This window comes from Carcharhinus amblyrhynchos, chromosome 6 (assembly GCF_965287045.1).
Source record: "Carcharhinus amblyrhynchos chromosome 6, sCarAmb.v2.hapA, whole genome shotgun sequence".
NCBI classification, from domain to species: Eukaryota; Metazoa; Chordata; class Chondrichthyes; order Carcharhiniformes; family Carcharhinidae; genus Carcharhinus; species Carcharhinus amblyrhynchos.
Window position 1 is genome coordinate 93,241,654 of NC_137329.1, and position 19,341 is coordinate 93,260,994.

General features: G+C 40.4%; 1 protein-coding gene across 4 annotated transcripts in view; it reads left to right on the forward strand.

The window, feature by feature from the left end:
- b4galnt3b (beta-1,4-N-acetyl-galactosaminyl transferase 3b) overlaps positions 1–19,341 on the forward strand; it is a 193,535-nt gene that overhangs the window by 154,422 nt on the left and 19,772 nt on the right. For 3 of the 4 annotated variants that reach the window (XM_080190978.1, XM_080190980.1, XM_080190981.1), the window contains 5 exons: positions 361–504; positions 2,572–2,681; positions 11,648–11,748; positions 12,436–12,527; positions 17,536–18,961. In XM_080190978.1, coding sequence (XP_080047104.1) covers positions 361–504; positions 2,572–2,681; positions 11,648–11,748; positions 12,436–12,527; positions 17,536–18,961 — 1,873 coding nt within the window. The remainder of the gene's footprint in view (positions 1–360; positions 505–2,571; positions 2,682–11,647; positions 11,749–12,435; positions 12,528–17,535; positions 18,962–19,341) is intronic. The other variant, XM_080190979.1, reaches the window with a different exon arrangement.

A 19,341-nucleotide genomic window follows, 5' to 3' on the forward strand; every position in this document is an offset into this window, starting at 1 on the left:
AAGAAATTGTGACTTTTTTTCATTGTCGGAATTTCTTTGGTTTCATACAAAAGGAAGTAACTGTTTAACTTTTGACTGAGAGTTGAAACAAATTCTTAAAATGGAGCACGATAGTTTTATTGCTAATGAACGTTGTATTGCTTCGTTATTTTACATGGTCATGTCTACACAGGCCATTTCCTTGTTCTCTTATTGTTATCAATTGCAGAGTTAACATTTGAAGAGAATTTTGATGCTGTTTAATAAATGGCAGCGAGCTGGACTTACAACTGTTAGTATGTTATTTTAATGTTTAAATAATGAAGAACTGAAAGCTTTTTAAGTTACTTTTTCAGAAAAAAACTTCTCTTTACATTCCAGACGAGTCATTGATAAAACTAAACGAGGTACAGCACATTCCACAGTCCATAGCAAGCCATAAAAAGAATTACGGTTACACAAGCCCACACAGAGACCATCCAGCAGAAATGCTGAAGTATGACCCTCGCGACAGCTTTTTCCAGTGTAAGATTTCTCTTTGAATGTTGTTGTTCTAAAGGCAGGTAAGTTGTCGTGGTGTTGTCTGGTGATTCGTAACAGCTGATGGGAAGCACCTAAACCACCTTTAAAAGCAGACATTCCAAAATGGTTGCGATGTTTACATATGCCCCTTAGTACAGATAAAAGTCCTCTAATCTCACAAGTTATCTACAATTTGCACCTACCTTAAGGAACGAGTAGCGTTATATTTCGACTAATCCCAATTGTCTGTCTTAGCTTGTTACAACAGTTAAAATGGTAACATTTCTGCAGTTTTGCCAATGCCAGTGTCCTTGAAATTTGTGCACAGTCATATTCCCATCATGTACTGAGTAAAACCATGATCCATCCCAGTTTTTATCTATGGTTGGTGAATTGTAGATAACAGGATCAGCAGGCCCGATCTCCCTCCATCCCCCAGAGCGGAAAGTCCGACATTTAGAAAACAGTCTCTAGATTGAGGTACATTGGTAAAGATTTGCTAGTGCCCTAATAGTAAAAACCATTTTAGTTGATGAAAGAGTAAAGCAGATATCATTTGCTTTACAATGATAGCATGCACAAATGATGCAGTATGATGATTCATTTAATGCAGTTTAATCATTTGATTGTGCAGTTGCAGCCAAATGAGAAAATGTTTACCAAATGCGTTTTTATGAAAGTGAAGTCTCTGAACCTGCTGGGAAGCAGTTTTAGTTTCCATTTTCTCCCATCCATTCCTGGGATGCACTTCCAAGGACATTTGTAGTCCAAAATATATATATTTCGTATTCATTCATGGGATGTAGGCTTTGCTGATTGGGATAGCATTTGTTGCCCATCCCAAATTGCCCTTGAGAAAGTGATGGTGCGTGGCCTTCTCCAACCACTCCAGTCTATGTGGTGTAGGTATCATGTGGCAGTTACTAATCTTGCAGTGGGCAATGAGTTCAGTGGGTTGTTTATTTGTGAGGATTGTCATATTCACTCGCAGTGCAGTCATTGCAAGATGTCCATACATGTGTGATTTCCAACAGGAGTCATCAAACCATGATCAGAAGTGGATTATAATCACTCGTATCAATTGGGATTGGCTTGTATCACACACAAACATGCAACTACTTGGGAGCACAGAAATGGTTTTAAGTGTAACTTTAATCTCATACATTTGTAAAGATCATGTCTAAATGTAAATCAGTTTTTTTCTGTTAAGATATAATACATATTTACTAAATGTAGACTCCAACATCAAAAACTGTTTTCCATAATGTTAACAGGTTATTTTTCCAATGTGTTCAAAATATTTTCTAAATAAGGATTTTTTACATAAGCAAAGCCAAATTTCAAATAAGTATGTTAAAAAGCACCTTCAGCCAAATGATCATTCTGTACTGTTTATACTTATCTGAGCACAGGAGGTGCTCACTGCTGGCTTATCTGGGGGCTGATCGTTCTTTATGGAAATACAAATTAAAATGCTTTTCTAATGTGTCTCATTTGAGACCTTTCCAAATATGGAGTACAATCGATGATGGCCTTTCTTAGGCATATCAAGTTTTAGTGTAAGTATGTACCAATGATACAACAAAATAGAAACACTAAATGTTATACACAACTTCTACCCTTTGTTTGTTACAGTAAATACTTGAATATGATTGAAGCCATAACCAACCTACAGGTGGTTCGTGGTTCTGTTATTAGTTTGCAGCATTTGTGTTACAAACCACCAGTGTGTTCCCCGATCAGAGAGGTTAAAAGCTACTTGACTGTTTCCAGTTAGCTCATTTCTTTATCTTGTGTGTTTTCAGTCCTGGTCAAGTCTCTTGTGCGTCACAATTAAGCACATGGATTTAAATTTTAAAAGAAGAAATGAGCATTCGGTTTTTATATTTCAAGTCTACAGATACAAGATTTTTTTACTGATGATGTAAAAAGAGTGAACCTCAGATTATGGGAGAGAAAAGCAAAGATGACTTAACCAAATATGATCCTAACTCTGTTTTCAGTAGAGATTAGCCTAGAGCCTTTTGTATAACATCTGCCTCACTTTTTCTGTGTTAATTCTTGTTTCAGTACCTCTAATTGATGAGTCTCATGTGCACCAAGTGCTGCCTGACTGTGTCTACAAACCCAGCTATATCATTAAGGGGTTCCCGCTGCTCCGTTACCAGGGATTACAGTTTGTAAGTGCCTTCTCCTGTTTCTTTAGGCAGAATTAATGATGGTGTACTAGGTCAGCAATGCTAACCATTCAGTTGCGTTTCTTTCTAGCGCGATTAGCTTCAGATCAGATTAATACAGAATTAATTTGTTATTGATCACTGTGCTGTTTAAATTGCAGATGAGTCTGAAGCCAGTTTGCTCATCAGGCTGTTACTGAGTTATATTCTGACGGGTGTGCTGGGAATTACTGAAGTCAAAACAGTGCATTCAGATCAAACTGGTAATATCCAGTTTGGAATCCAATTATTCAAGACCTGACTTCAATTCAGAACAGCTTGCCAGCTTAAAACAAATCTTGCTACATAACTGTGGTTTAAATGAGAATTCTGAAAGAGATCCAGAATTAATTTCAGCATTAACAATGTAAACAGGCATCCTGAGCAGTCTAAATAACACAGGGTGTATGCACACTCATTACTCATGTTTACATGTGTGTATATGTTCACATACACACATGCCAGCTGCTAAACTGATACAAACATTCGATCAGCTGAAATATAGAACTGTGAATTGTCAAACAGAAACTTTTTCCTGAACTGGTGTGTCATTTTTCCATTTGTTTTTTTTTTCCACCCCTATTTGCTCACCTGAAAGCAGTGACTTACGTTGCAACATAACTCTGCAGAAGCAGAATCCCCTCCAGTACATTGTCCAAGTAGACAAAGATGTGCGGGTTAGATTGACTGGCCATGTTAAATTGACCCTAGTGTCAGGGGGATTTATAGGCTAAATATGTGGGGCTATGGGAATAGGGCCTGGGTGGGATTATGGTTGGTGAGACTCAATAGGCCAAATGACCTCCTTCTGCACTGTAGAGATTCTATGATTCTGTGAAAATGTTGGAGCTTACAGTGTTTGCAAGTTATTCACCCTTTTTAGGCATCATAGTTAAACTTGAATTTCTCATTGCACCTTTCCTTCAGGAATTAAAACTGGGCTGATTTATTTTCTTTCCCAACATAAGAACATTAAGGCAAATTATATAACTTACGTTGGAAGAGCAGGCTGCAATATTGGGCAATGCCGTAAAAACAGCTGCAATCAGTTGTCTGAACAAGAGAACACATCTGGGCTTTTATTCATTTTTATACATTACCCTCCAAGCCAAAACTCAAAATTGAACAAATACAAGACAGTTTTTAGTTTCTGACTGCTGGACTGGCAACGATTTTTTGCATTATTTCTGGATATTGTTGTCATGTAAATGACCAGCAATATTGTTCTCTATGGTACCAGCCGGTTCCTTTGTTAAGCTGCGATTTTGTCAGCCTGTTCATCCCTCCTTTCTCTAATCAGGCCAAGTGCATGTAGTCAAAAACCTTCAGGAGGGTATTTTACTCTTGAGATGTTAAACAGATTAATCAAATGCCATTTTTTAAAAAATGGTTCATGGACGTGGGCATTGTTGGCAAGGCCAGGATTTATTGCTGTTCCCATGTACCTTTGAGAAAGTGGTGGTGTATCACCACCTTGAACTGTTAGAGTTCGTGTGGATTTTTATGACCGTTAGCTTCATGATCCCATTACTAATATCAGCTTTTTGCCTTCCATTTAATTAACTGAATTCAAATTCACCAACTGCTATGCTGGGATCTAAGCTCACAAATCCAGATTATGAATTAAGTAACCAGACCTTTGGATTACTAGGGTAATCTAGCCAGCATAATATATAATTATAAAACGTTGCTGAACTGAACAGTGATATTTATTTAAAAGCTGCTATATTGGCTTCTGTAATAAAGTAGTTTAAACCTTTAATGTATTCTAATTGTAAATGATAAAGCTGCTACATTTTATCGAGAATGCATCTGCATGAATCAGAACTGATCAAGGAAAAAAACTGCTTTTAATCCTCAGAGTGTTGGCTTTCAGTTCTGTGGCAATACTTCAAAGCAGCGCAGAAGTGCTGTTTTTTTTTAAACATTTATTCCCTGCAATGTCAGATGATTGGCTTCAAAATTATCCAGCGGCTCCGGTCTTTATTCATCTATTCACGTGTTCTGCGTGCTTGACCATTGACACAAAATGATGAGTCTTATACAATCTTACATCAAAATTTTCCTAAGCAACTTAACATCGTGCTGCAGTACAGAGTATTGTATACAGTCACCATCTGAAAAATTTAGTGGTTTGACACCTGTGGGGCACTGGGAAATGATCCAGAAGGGTGCTAAGGTAGTCATTGTTGGCACTGCTGCTTCTACTGTCAGAACACTTGTTATCCAGCTAAAGTGCTGGCAAGGCTCATGTGGACTTGAATAATCTCAGCAGAAACTGCAGTGAAGAATGCACGTTACAGCCCACACTGATGAGATTAAAGTTATTTTACTCTGCCAACTTAATTCATGTTGATCACAAAGTGCCTGTAATTCATTACAAACTGATAATTTCAAATTTGAACTTGCATTGACCATTGGGCAGAGAGCAGGATGTTCTGGTTGGAACTGAGGTAAAAATTGCATGATTTCTTTATAGGCTGCTCCTCAGAGATGGAGGGTTAGGGGTGTTCCCTCTGCCAGGGATTCTGATGCCCATGTTCGGGGGAGGGGGCCTCTAACATTAATTTGAAATTGAAATGCCGTTTGAAAAGGATGCTCCAATCTTTGTGGAACCAGCCTTGTTGGCTGTATCAGATCCCTGATGTGGAGATGCTGGTGTTGGACTGGGGTAAACACAGAAAGAAGTCTGACAACACCAGGTTAAACCTGGTATTACTATTAAATAAATCGGTTGGACTTAAACCTGGTGTTGTCAGACTTCTTACTGTATCAGACCCCTCCAGAATAATGGCTCAAAGTGCATCTCCTCTGCTTTAACGTGTCAGAAGATCTGAAGTGTAAGACTGAGTTTCTGGGGAGAAACCTGATACTTTGCCATTTTGGGGGGAAATCCCACCATATATGTTTGGTGCAGAACTCTTCACACTGCAGTTCTATAACTCATTGATCTCAGCTCACCAGACTAGGAAGGGGAAAATCATTCTTTTCTCATTTTATCTAATTGATTCTTTGGCAGTCAGCTGGTCCCCAAGCCAAAAGGTCATGACTCCAAATCCTATCACAGAATTTCAGCACATGTCAGATGCTGCAGTCCTATACAGCATGTTGAAGATGTTGTATGATTTCACAGGCATTCAGTCTTCTGGTTCCTCACTCTAGTGACTGTGTACAAATCTAGGCAGCGAATACTGATAGGACTTTTCAACTATGATCAGCCTGCCTCTACACTACAATTGCAAACACAACTTCTGGCTGGAATTACAATGTGGTAGCCAAACAAAAGGACAGCATACATTTGTACTGTCTAATCTTGGCTCTCGGAAACTTCTGAAAATGTTTTGTATACACGGTAATGACTGTTAATTTGGTCAAAGTGATTTTTCTGTGCGCAGCTAGATCCCAACAAACAGACATGAGCTGGATAATGGTTGATTTTTTTTTTGATACTGGTTGAAGGAGAATTATTGATCCAGATGCTGGAATATTCTAGCCGTGAGCTCTTTTAGCATCCACTGAAACACATGGAAAGACAAATTTGCCATTATTGCAGTGGCTCATCTGCTGGACAATATTACTGAAAGATTCATATTTGGCCATTTGGTGAGGTATTGGGTGACACCCATCTGCATCTTCAAAGAATGGTGTGGCATTATCATGCCCAAGTTCTTGTCTTTCCATTTTCTTTCTTTTTCTTTTGAAGTGGTCACAGTAAGCCTGTTATGTTGGCATTTGTAGGAGCCATAGTAACACACTGAACAGGAAATATCATCTTGTTATGGGAGGCTGGTGTCTGGTTTATGGTTGGACTGCAAGTGGAGTGCCCTATCTATACCTTCAAACACTTACCTAAAGCCGCTTTTTCCACAAAATGCTGCCATCAATCTTTTGTTCTATTATGGAATATAGGATTTGCTGGCTAGGCCACCATTTGTCACCCATTCCAAAGGGCCTTTGAGAAGGTGGAAATGGTGAGCTGTCTTCTTGAGCCACTGCAGTTCAAGTGGTGTAAATACACTCATAGTGCTATTGCGACGGGGGTTGCAGGATTTTGATCCAATGACAGTAAACGAGCAACATAATTCCAGGCCTGATGGTGTGTGACTTAGAATGGAATTTGCAGGTGGTGGTGTTTCCATGTGTCTGTTGCCCTTGTACTTCTAGCTATTAGTGTGTGGGTTTGGAATGTGCTGTTATGGAACTTTGGTGAATTGCTGCATTCCATCTTGTAGATGGTACACACTGCTGCCACTGTGCACTGGAACTGGACTTCAGAAGTCTGATGGCCTGCTTGATGATGGTTCTTCTCAGCAGGTGGCTTTGGTTGTAGTGTCACTGTGGCTCCATCTTGATGTCACGTAGAGGGATGAATAAACACCTCTTCAAGGAATCGCTTTGTTCAATAGATGGACTTTCATCTGAATCATTGTGTAACCTGTGTGCTTCTAGCTAAAATTGCAAAGTGACATTTGCTCAGCTTGTTAACAAGATCAGTTGGCCAGTTTCTGGAGGAGCCACTTTCCCACTCCCACACCCTTCCATCCTAAGCAAAATCACCAGAGATCAGATGGTGATCTCGAACTGACAGATCAGCTGGCAATGTTCATTTTTGTTCCTACTTGCTTCCATACTTACCCTCACAGAGGCCGAAAAATCCTGCTTAATGTTTAAGGCCAAAGCCACTTTACAACTCCGGCACTGAATGTTGCTGGAATTCTCTGACATTGTATGCACCGCCAGCAAGAACAGAATTTGGCACTTTGCCAAATCTCCATTCACCTATAGTGAGACAGGAGAATCCCAGCCGCAAGAATTCCAGCAATCAATTCTTCTTTCTGTTTCCATAGATGCTGCCTGACCTGCTGAGTTTTGGGTTTGATTTCAGATTTCCAGCATCCATGGTGCTATCTCTTGTATTAGGGATACTTAACTCCCAACCAAGCGTTTTTCTGAATTGGCATTTGAGAGGTACCAATTCCAGAACTGTCAAGACAGTCAAATCGATTTTCAGTATTAAGTCCAACCCTGTGCTCCCTTTCCTTAGAGGAGGCATATGAGCATTAATGACTTAGTATCTCTGCCAAAATAGTAGAAAGTGAAGTTCACTCAAATGTCCAAGTAATCAGAAGCTACAACTCAAAGTGCCAAATTTTAGAGGGACAGTTTTGACAGTTCTGCCAGCGCTCTGATCAGCTGCATCAAGATCCTGCACAGCACTCTTCAGTGGGTATCTCAAACTCTCAATGGTGAAGGAGCAGCTGGCTGTGTTGGTGAAGGGGCTCAGTTTTTAAAACCTGGCCCTCTGACTCCTTTTCTGAGTGGAAAATGCCAAGCACCATGACAATCAGAAATCAAACCCATGTCCCAGTATCTGCAGATCATAACCTAAATGCCAATTTTGCAGGGCTTAAGCAAAAGAAAACCATCAGAGCGTTTCCATGATCTTATCAGTGTGGCTTCAGAGCTAACCTGTCCTCATGTATTACTTTTACTCTTGGTCCACAAATAAAATCATTGTCTGCGCGCTTAGCACAAGGTGGAATGGACCTTTCAGCTGTGTGCTTTGTCCTGCCCTCGTTAAGACATTATCTTCTCTTGGCATATCTGGTGTATTGTTGAACTAGATAAACAATTTTATTAGAGGGGGTAGGTACCGCACTGTGATAATGTGACCTTGGTTTTCGCAACATGTGGGCAGGGTTCTCTCAGTGAAGTGTTTTGTCCCAAATCTGTTTTCGTATTTTTCAGCAAACTGTGTATTCAATCAAAATAACATGATGATTTAGCCGATCACACCACTCTCCTGCAGAATTCTTGTTTCCCACCTGAAAAACAACTGACTTGTTTTTATGATGAATTGTTTGAGGCAATGACTGAGTCATGAGATACTGTGCCAACTCCATTAAAACAATCAAAGCAATAAAGGTGTTGAAAAAGATTGACTGTGATGTTGCTCATTCATCTAAATAAGAGTCATAAGCGTTCAGCGCATGAACTTGGTGATTATTGCTGGTTTACATAAGATAAATTAATCATAGAATCCCTACAGTGCAGAAGCAGGCCATTTGGCCCATCAAGACTGCACCAACAACAATCCCACCTAAGTCCTATTCCCGTAACCCCACGTATTTACCTTGCTAAGCCCCCTGACACTAAGGGTAAATTTGGCGTGGCCAATCTAGCTAACTTGCACATCTTTGGAATGTGGGGGGAAACAGGATCACCCTGAGGAAACCCATGCAGACACAGGGAGAATGTGAAAACACCGCACAGTCACCCGAGGCTGGAATTGAATCCGGGTCTCTGGCACTGTGAGGCAGCAGTGCTAACCACTGTGTCACCCTTAATGATGAAGGTCACTGGAAAAATGCATTCGAAAATGTGAAAATCCTCAAGAAAACTTGGCCAGATGTACAAAGTCTCTGAAAGAGTTGTTGTTCAAATTCAGAAACAACAGTCATTTAAAAGACTTGAAACATTAACTCTGTTTCACTCTCCACAGATGCTGTAAGACCTGCTGAGTTTTTCCAGCTCTTTTTTTTTAAATTTCAAATCTCCAGCATCTGATGTATTTTGCTGTCACTGATGAGATCAAATTTTGACTGTTTTCACCAAATCTTTGTTTCAGACAGCAACTACCATGGTCAAATAAGCTTTTGTACTTATTGCAGCAGTCTGTGACTGCAGCTTCAGTGGAAATTCATTCACATTAATGGGATAGCTGACTACAAAACAAACCACTCCCGCCTTGTGGCCAACTTGTGTATTAACATCCACAAATTATTTCTTAAATGACAAATCTTAAGTTGCAAGATTCACAAGCTACAGATGGAGGGTATTTACCTCACCTATCCAAAGTAACACTACATTCTCTGTATTGCAGCAACTAGTGTCATCACACAGTCCTAGTTAAACATTGAGAAGACTCCCTTAAGTGCAGAAGGAGGCCATTCGGCCCATCAAGTCTGCCCAGATAACAATCCCACCCAGGCCCTATTCCTGCAACCCCACACGTTTACCCCGCCAATATCCCGACATTAATGTCAATTTAGCATGGCCAATAACTTAACTAGCACATCCCTGGACTGTGGGAGGAAACCAGAACACCTGGAGGAAACCTACATAGACTCTCGGAGAACGTGCAAACCCCACAGACAGTCACCCAAGGCCAGAATTGAACCCGGGTCCCCGGGGCTGAGAGGCAGCAGTGCTAGCTGTTGCGCCCTCCATTTTTTACTGTCCAACCTTTCTGTAGTCTATGACTTGTGCTGGGTGATACTTAGCAAGTTACTGATAACACTGGTGTGGATCATCTCAGTACCCATTCTTCACAACTGATGAAGCCTGCCAAATTTGATCGGGGTATTGAACAGAACATCATTATTTCTAGCCCTACCATCAGAGAATCTTGCTGTCAAGAATTTATACACTCTGATACTTTTCTTACTGGAATCTCGGAGAGAAAATAAATTGTTTTGAGATTGCAGCTGACCGAGTCCATCACCACGATGAAACCCTTGGAAATTTCACAGCCCAAGTAGCTAGCTTTGAAGGGTAAAAGAAAAACAGACTAAATATAAATGCAGAAACAGAAATAAATGACAGAAAAGGGTTAGCAAGAAACTTTTTTTTGGCTGTCTCTTGCAGTCTCTGCCTGTGTCTCTGTGGCCCATGTAAAGATTGCTGCTTTCTACTTTGTGTCACCTTTTACGTTTTGGTGCTTATGGATGGAAGTTGTCACCACAAATAGATCTAGCAGTTTTTGCTAGACTATTTGACAATGAAATCATAATAGTCCAGAGTGAGTCTCTTGCTACCCAACAGCTATGTGTACATTTATGCTTTCTAACTGGTAGCTATGGACAATGAACAGGACAGGAACTTTAACTGAGCTTTTATTTTCCACGGTGAGAACATTGAGGTCTATTGTGGCATCTTTGTCAGTGCAATTTGTTTGAATAAAGCTGCCTCGATTGTTCATTTTCACCATAACCATGGTGGGGCCATTGCCATTGATTGTCTTCTCTAGCTTTCCTCAACCTTCCCTCAGTCCACATCTCAATGTTGTCCACCCATCCAATTTCTTTCCTCTTCTGTTTCTACCTTCAATCCTCCTTCAATTGTTGCCAGGACAAGGCTATCAGAGTTTTTTTTCTTGATGTCTATATTTGTCTATTTTTTCCCCCTTTGGACTTAGCCACTCCTTTGATCCCTCAACTTTCTACTCTTATTCTCACCCATCACTCATTTGTCTTTTTGTCCATACCTACATTTTAAAAGCTTCATCCTTCTCTCATCCTCTCTTCAGGGTCCCATTCCTGCATCCATAAAATGCAACATTCCACACCAAGTGCCACAGATGATTTGTCCGTTTCATGCTGATAAATTTGGTTTTCGAGACCCTACTTGAAATTGCTGGTTACGCCTCTTGCTGTAGCTAATCTAACCTGGATTTCATTTTTGGATGTAACTTTGCTGTTATTAAGTCAAGATACATGAATTTGTCCACTTCCACAATATTAGTTCTCCCGATCTTGACTCTTCCTTTGCCATTTAGAGCCATAACATTCAACTTTGCCTCATTAATATTCGGTCCAAAAGAGTCACTCTCTTTTGACTGGGCGAACCATAGGCTCTGGTTCTTCCTTTGCTCTTGCCAACTTGCTGAGAATATCAGCAGTTTCTGTCTTTATTTCAGAATCTCAACATCTACAGTATTTCTCTTTCTCATCTCCTAGTGGTTATAATGTGGCAGCATGTTCTACAAGGTGCAGTTAAGTCGAATTGCAGAGCTGCATTTAAGGAGAAGCAGAGAAAGTAATAGAGATTTGGATAAGGTTAAGTGAAGAAGGGTGGTATAGTTGCGCAGAATGATTTGTTTCCATGCTATAAATTCTATGAAATAACGTTTTAATGTTTTTAAATTTTAGGTTCACCTGACTTACGTGTACCCTAATGATTACACAAGGCTAACTCACATGGAGTCAGAAAACAAATGCTTTTATTATGAGAATGCCTATTACTTAGATAGGTAAGATTATACAATATTACACTAAGTATAATGAAAGCATAGTTGGCAATTAATGTGATGAAAATTAATCAGCAATTTGGGTATTGCATTAAGTGGAGTATTGCATGGATGAATGCACATTCTGATTTCTTTATTTTTCCTTCCTCCTGTCCCCAGAAGCTGTCTTAAGGCCTTGGGATTACATTTGAGAATCATTCATGTTTTTACCTTCTGGGGTTGGGAGAAATTTCACAGCCTATCTTAGCAATCTCTTGGATGGTTCCCCAGTTGGATTTTCTTCTTTTGGGAGTTCAAGTGGGTTGAGCGGAGTCCATAACGAGACAAATTGTAAATGATCTGAGGAGGGACCTGGACTCTGATTTATGTTCGAAGCAAATAATGTATACATGATATACAACAATCATCAAAAGGGAATGAGGTTGTGATCTGAAATGGAAGAATGTGCACGGTTGTGGGGAATGGCACTAAGTGAGGTTCATTTATAGAGCTAGTGCAGACACAAATGAGTTCTGTGAAAAATGAAAGAATTGGAAAAATTAAATTAAATGACTAATAAAATGGTTTCAAAATAACAGTTGCATGTTCCAAATGTGATGAGGAAAAACTATCTATCTTGTAATAATATCATTAAGATTCACTTGACAACTTATGTTCTAATATTATAATCCCTGGTTGTTTACCTGACAGATTTGGATTCTATAGATACATGAAAATGGATACACCACAAAAACCAAATAAAGAAAAATTTGAAAATCCTTTCAGGATAGGAGTAGGTGAAGGTAACCCTATATTGTTTGGTCTGTGACTCAGTGTGCTGCATGTGACATTGACATGGTTATTTTACTCAACAGTCCTTAATGATTCCCATTACTTTTCTCGGTCACTTGTGAATCTACAACCAGCAAAAGATAAAGGCCCACAGAAATAATTTTACAGTAAGTGAAATTTCCATCAAAAACATCTAATCGCTGGATACATTCTGAATTATGAACCAGAAAGCTTGCTTCACAGCCTCCTGAAGTCCTTGGACCTCTTTTGAAATCCAGTGCTGGCAGTAATTCCTGCAGTGATTAAAGTACAACTTGCATTCTTATAATGTCTTTCACAACCATCTGGCATCTCAAAGCACTTAAAGGAACGATAATTGACCTTTGCCTTAATAAAATCAATTTTTGTCGGTTATATCCTTCAATGACAGCCAATGAAATACTTTCTGAAATATAGTCCTTGTTGTAATGTTGGAAACCTGGTAGCCAGCTAGTCTGCATCAAGTTCCTGTGAACAGCAGTGTGATAATAACCCAATAATCTGTTTTAGTGATGTTGATTAAGGGATAAATATGGACGTGGGCACTGTGGATAACTCCCTGGCTTTTCTTTGAAGTTACATCCACTTAAGAGGGGCATCAGTTTAATGTTGTGTCCAAGTGGCGGCACTTTCAACTGTACAGGAATGTCAGTCATGATATTTGTGCTCACATCCTGCAGTGGACTCAAATCCACAACTTCCGAGACAAGCTATTTATTTCTGCTACTTACCGAGTTACGTTATTTTTGTGTAACAACATGTTGTATTTATATGGGAGGGGGATGGGGTGGGAAGTGATCTTACTGACCATTCATCCCCCACTTCTGCTGCCAGCAAGGACAGAAAATTTGGCACTCAGTCAAATCCCCATTCACTGCAGCTGGTCCAGAAAATCCCACCAGCATGAACGGCCGTAGGATTCTGCCCGTGCACTTTAACATCAGACAAGGCACTTTACAGTTGTACAATCAGACACAATAGCTAAAACAAATGTTCGGCTGGGTGACCTAAGAGCTTGATCAAAGAGAGAGACTTTAAGGAGGGTTTTTAATGAGGACAGAGAAGTTTAAGATTGAAATTGCAGCGCCTAGGGCATGAATAACTTAAATGCGCATCTGTCAGTGGAGGAATATGTGCGGGAAGGCTAACAAGGATTTGAACATTTGATGTGTTGGTGACTGTGAGGCACTGTAGATCAGTGGGTGATGAGTGAGCGGAACTTGGGGGTGGGTTTGGATACCACAACATGGTTCTGGGTGAGTTGATATCTATGAAGAGTGTAAGATTGAGACCAAATAGGAGAACACTGGAATTGCCAAATGTGGAGGTAATAAATCATAGGCTTTCATTAGAGGGTGGATTGAGGCTGTGAGTGAGAGCATGATTGAGGATATGAATGAGGCTGTGATTGAGTCCGGGTGAGATTGAGCAGACTAACAACAGCATAATTGTTGTGATCAAAGGATAGAAAGCTTGAAGCTTGAAGGAGTGGAACTGAGTGGAAGATTTTTTTTCCCCAGGAGGCAAAGGTAGAGGAGGTTGCAAGAAGAGAGGAGGATGTGAATGGTGAGGAATTCATCAAAGTGTTCAGAAATGGTCTTGTCCATCCTTGATATGATGATAAAGAAGAGACCAAGAGCTGGCAAGCTGAAGAGTATTTGCTTTTCTAGTCTGTTTCTCTGTTTATAAACCCTAGGATTCTGTGCCCCTTTTTAAAGTGCATTTCAGCCTGCCCTGCCACCTGCAATAACTTGTGCAAACGTGCCTGCAGGTCTCTTTGTTCCTGCACCTCGTTTAAAGTTTATACTCTTTATATTATCTCTCCCTCCTTTATACTGAAATGTAATACTTTATACTTCTCTGCATTAAATATTATCTGGCATATGCCCACTCACTTCACTAGTCTGTGCCCTCTCAAAGTCTGTTGCCATGCTCCTCACTGTTAACTATACTTCAAAATTTTGTGACATCTGTAGATTTTTACATGATGCTTTGTACATTTAAGTCTAAACCCTCAAGAAAAACTTTGAACTTTTGCTGACTCCTAGAGAGCCTCTCTGTGTATGGGTTTAGTTCTCTCAAGCCCCTGCAGTTGGGTTTGATGGTGGGCATGGGAGGAAGAATATGGCGGGCAGCCCAGAAATTGGTTTCCTGGCAGCATGAATTTCTTGGCAGATCTTCTACTGGCACCTGCCATGGCAGGTCAGAAAACCCATCAGGGGCCAGCATGAAACTAACTTGCGTTCCACATAACCAGAATCTTCCACCACACCTGATTTCCCACAAAACATATTTGGAACTTAGAAACTAGAAGCAGGAGTAAGCCATTCAGCTGATCATCACATTCAATATCCTGAATATTTATATAAATATGTATTACCTTCTCTCCATAACTCTTGATCCCTTTAGCTCCAAGAGCTATGACTAATTTCTTCTTGAAACTACACAACATTTTGGCCTCAACTACTTTCTGTGGTAGTGAATTCACAAATTCACCGTTCTCTGGATGAAGAAATTTCTCCTCACCTCAGTCCACAAGGAGTTTGTAAGTCTATATGTAGAATGAACTGCAGTGTTATTCCTCACCATGTGCTATTATTGATCTTAACACAATGTCTGAGCTGCCTCTAGAGGCCATCTGCAACCCTGGACCCCAGACACCACAACAGTGGGTCAGGGAGCATCTGCAGGTGTATCTTCCAGGCTCGCTGTCCTGGAATTCAGAATTGTTGCTGAAGATCCATCTTCTTTCTCAGAAATCCCATCTTCCGATCTCAGAATCTCCCGGAGGCCCATTTTCACCTTCATTTTCAGGAGGTCCATCTTCCTCCTTTAGTAGTCTGCCAGTGATGTTGGGTGCCTTTTCAATATGATTGGCAGACTATGTACCATCAGGAGCATATTCCTGCCCCACCATGGAATACAGCGCAAAACATCCAACTGCATAATGAATGAGGTTGGGGTTGGAGAATGTGGCATGTTTCACACTGACCTCCACATTCCTGTCCCAGAATGGAAGAATTCTGCCCTCTGCTTTCCTTCAGCCTGAAAGGCACCTGTTCCACCAATAGTCTCTATCTTCTGTCCATGCTGTTACTGTCCGTTTTATTTCATTGGTGGCAACTTTAGTAAGAAACCTATTCTATGGTATTTTATCAAATGCCTTTTGGAACTCCACACACAGCACATTACCCACATCGACCCTCTTTGACAAACCAGTCCTTTTCTAATGAAGTAACAATGTTCCAACATTCTTACACTAGTGTCCACTAATAATTTACCATGATCGTCTATATTTTGATTGGATATTGAAGGATGTAATTGATAAAAGGGGGATTCATTTTATTAAGGCGAGGGTCAATTATCGTTCCTTTAAAAAGGGAGGTAGAGAGAAAACAGGAAATTATAGACCCTGCCATCTGCAGTAGGGAAAATTCTCAAAGACTTAATAGCAAAACATTTGGAAAATAATGGCAGGATTGGACAGAGTCAGCATGGATTTATGAAAGGGAAGTCATGTTTGACAAATCTACTGGAATCCTTTGAGGATTTAACTAATAGAGTTGATGAGACGGAGCCAACGGTTGTGTTTTATTTGGACTTTCAGAAGGCTTTCAACAACGTCCCATGTAAGAGATTAACATGTAATATTAAAGCACATGGGGTTAGGGATAAATTATTGAGATGAACAGAAAACTGGTTGGCAAAGAGGGAACAAAGATTAAGAATAAATGGGTCTTTTTCCAAATGGCAGGCAGTGACTAATGGGGTACTGCAGGGATCAGTGCTGAGACCCATGCTATTCACAATATATATTGATGATTTAGATGAGGGAGCTAAATGTAATTTCCAAATTTGCAGATGACACAAAGCTGGGTGGAAGGATGAGCTGTGGGAAGGATGCAGAGATCCTTCTGTGTGATTTGGACAAGTGATTGAGTGGGCAAATGATTGGCAGATGCAGTATAATTTGGATAAATGTGAGACTAGCCACTTTGGTAACAAAAACAGGAAGGCAGATTACTATCTGGCCATATATTAAGAGTGGCAAATGTGCAGTATGGCCAGGGTGTCTTCATACACCGGTCACTGAAGGTAAACATGCAGGTGGAGCAGGCAATAAAAAAGACAAATGGCATGTTGGCCTTCACAGTGAGAGGATTTGAGTGCAGGAGCAGGAATGCCTTGCTGCAATTATACAGGGCCTTGGTGAGGCTACACCTGGAATATTGTGTGCAGTTTTGGCCTCCTTATCTGAGGAAGGATGTTTTTGCTCCAAAGGGAGTGCAGCAAAGGTTTACCAGACTGATTCCTGGGGTGACAGGACTGACGTATGAGGAGAGATTGAGTCAGTTAGGATTGTATTCACTGGAGTTCAGAAGATTGGGGGGCGGGGAATCTCAGAAGCCTATAAAATTGAACAGGACTAGACAGGGTAGATGCAACAAGGATGTTTTTGCTGGTGGGGGTGCCCAGAACCAGGGGTCACAGTCTGGGGATATAGAATAGACTGTTTAGGACAGAGAAGAGGAGAAATTTCTTCACCCAGAGAGTGGTCTACCTGTGGAATTTGCTACCTCAAAGTGGTTGAGGCCAAAATATTGTATGCTTTCAAGAAACAGTTAGATATGGGGCGAAAGGGATCAAAGGATATAGGGGGGAAGGTAGGATCAGGCTATTGAAAGTGGATGAACAGCCTTGAACATAACGAATGGTGGAGCAGGCTTGAAGGGCTGATTGGCCTCCTCCTGCTACTATTTCATGGTCATCAAAAACCTGAAATTTGTCACTGTGCACTGAAATCCTCCTTTAGAACGTAGTCTTGATTGACAGCTTCAGAACATAAAAACCATTGTCCTTGCCACGGTTAAGAGTTGAATTAGTAAGTCAATTTATGGTTGCCTTTAAAAATAAATGGAAACCGTCATTACAGGACGCAATGAGTTGAATGAAATGTGCTGCTGTTGCTGATTTTTGCAGAGAAACCAAATAAGCGGATGAGTAATAAAGGGGAAGAGCTGGGAGGCAATGCTGAAATGGAAGACGAAGAATATGATTATGAAGATGAAGACCAGTTCCCACAACCTGTGGTTCCAAACGCTGCATTCCAGGAGCAGAAACAAAAGCAATTCGAGGAAGTTGGGAGTGAAAAAAAATATGCACCAAATATTCTGGAGGCCAAACACTTTGCAAAGTCGAATGGGAGACAGCAAATGGTCACCGTGAAAGATTATGGAGACGACTATGATGACTATGCTTTTAAAAGGAAAAGAAAGTTGTTTCATGTTGAAGAATACAAATCTAGCAATAATGTATTTGATCTTATTAAGTCTCTAGATTCTAGACTAACTGAGAGAGTGCTCAGGCAAGGCAAGAACAGCGAAACTGCCTCTGTTGCAGAAAGTATGAGGAGTACCCTCTCTCTGAGTCAGAAAACTGCCAAGGCCCCTCGCACGTTTTCAAAAAAGAACCTTGCAGCATCAGATCATGACTTAGAAAAACAGCCATCAAAATCCTTTGTGAGGCAGGTGGCTAGACCCGACAGCATTACTGCCCCGGATGTTTCTCAGAGAAAAAATCTAGATAGTGACAAAAATGTTGGTGGAGTTCAATTTCCTGAAAATCAAATCCATAGGTTAGTGAAACAAGGAGAAAAGATTGCTCAAAAACCAAAGAAGACAACATATACTCAGCAACCAATTACTCTGTTAGAACAGAAAATGAACAGGAATAATAATACCTCTCTGAACAAAGAGCGTAAAAGGAGAACAAATTTGTTAATGAGTCATAAAGAATTGGAGTCACCATCCAAGCTGCCAGGGGAAGACCTTCAGGCCCAAAAACAAATCAAAGACTCAAACAAATCTAATCACAGTCAAAGTAATGAAATGTACAATGGTGTTGAGAATCCAGGACCAGTCATCCCCATGCATTTTCTGTCCATGAAGAAAGAGCTGCCAGTTAAAGGGGAAGGGCAATTGGACAAAATGCAATCACCTGCAAATGAGCAGGGACCACAGAAAGAAGATGACTATGCCGAACAGAGAAAAGTTGCGGTATTTGGAAGGTCAAAAGGTCAGATCAAAGAAAAGCTGCGAGAGGACAGGGGCAAGGCGGAGAAGTGGAGACATATCTCTTCAATGGACATGGTAACTAACAGTAAGCAGACAATGGAAGAGGAGGATGAAGATGAAATGCCAGAGGATATGACCTCTTACCAACATGCGTACGACAAAGCAGTTAGTTGGGAACAGACTTTCACAGTAAACAATATGGACTTCAATGCGTTACGGTCAGACTGGATTGATCTTCGATGCAATGTGTCTGGAAACCTGCTGATGAAAGAACAGGAGGCTCTAGATGTAGCAGAAATGTATATCAAAAAGCTGAATGAGAAGCATAAAGGGTAAGTGATCATGTGCATTCTTTTTCACATCAAAATGTGATAATGGCTGAATATTATATGAAAAATATTACAACTATTCAAGAGGGAATCTCCCAAGATATGCCCCAGAAAACCTATAAATTTCTTTGCTTGTAGCCCAGTTTCAGTTTCAGACATCTCAAGTACAATAACACAGTTTTTCAGCTGATGAACTGAGATAATCTATGATTGTGTACAACTCTACTTGTATAATGGCAAAATGGTACCTTCATTAATTGTCATCTGAAAAAATTATCTAGTATTCAAGGGTGGGGCGGTGGGAGTGAGGGTGTCATAGTGATCCATTTATTTACTGGGATATATCATAGGCTGGGGCTCCATGAATGAATGGCTCAAACCTG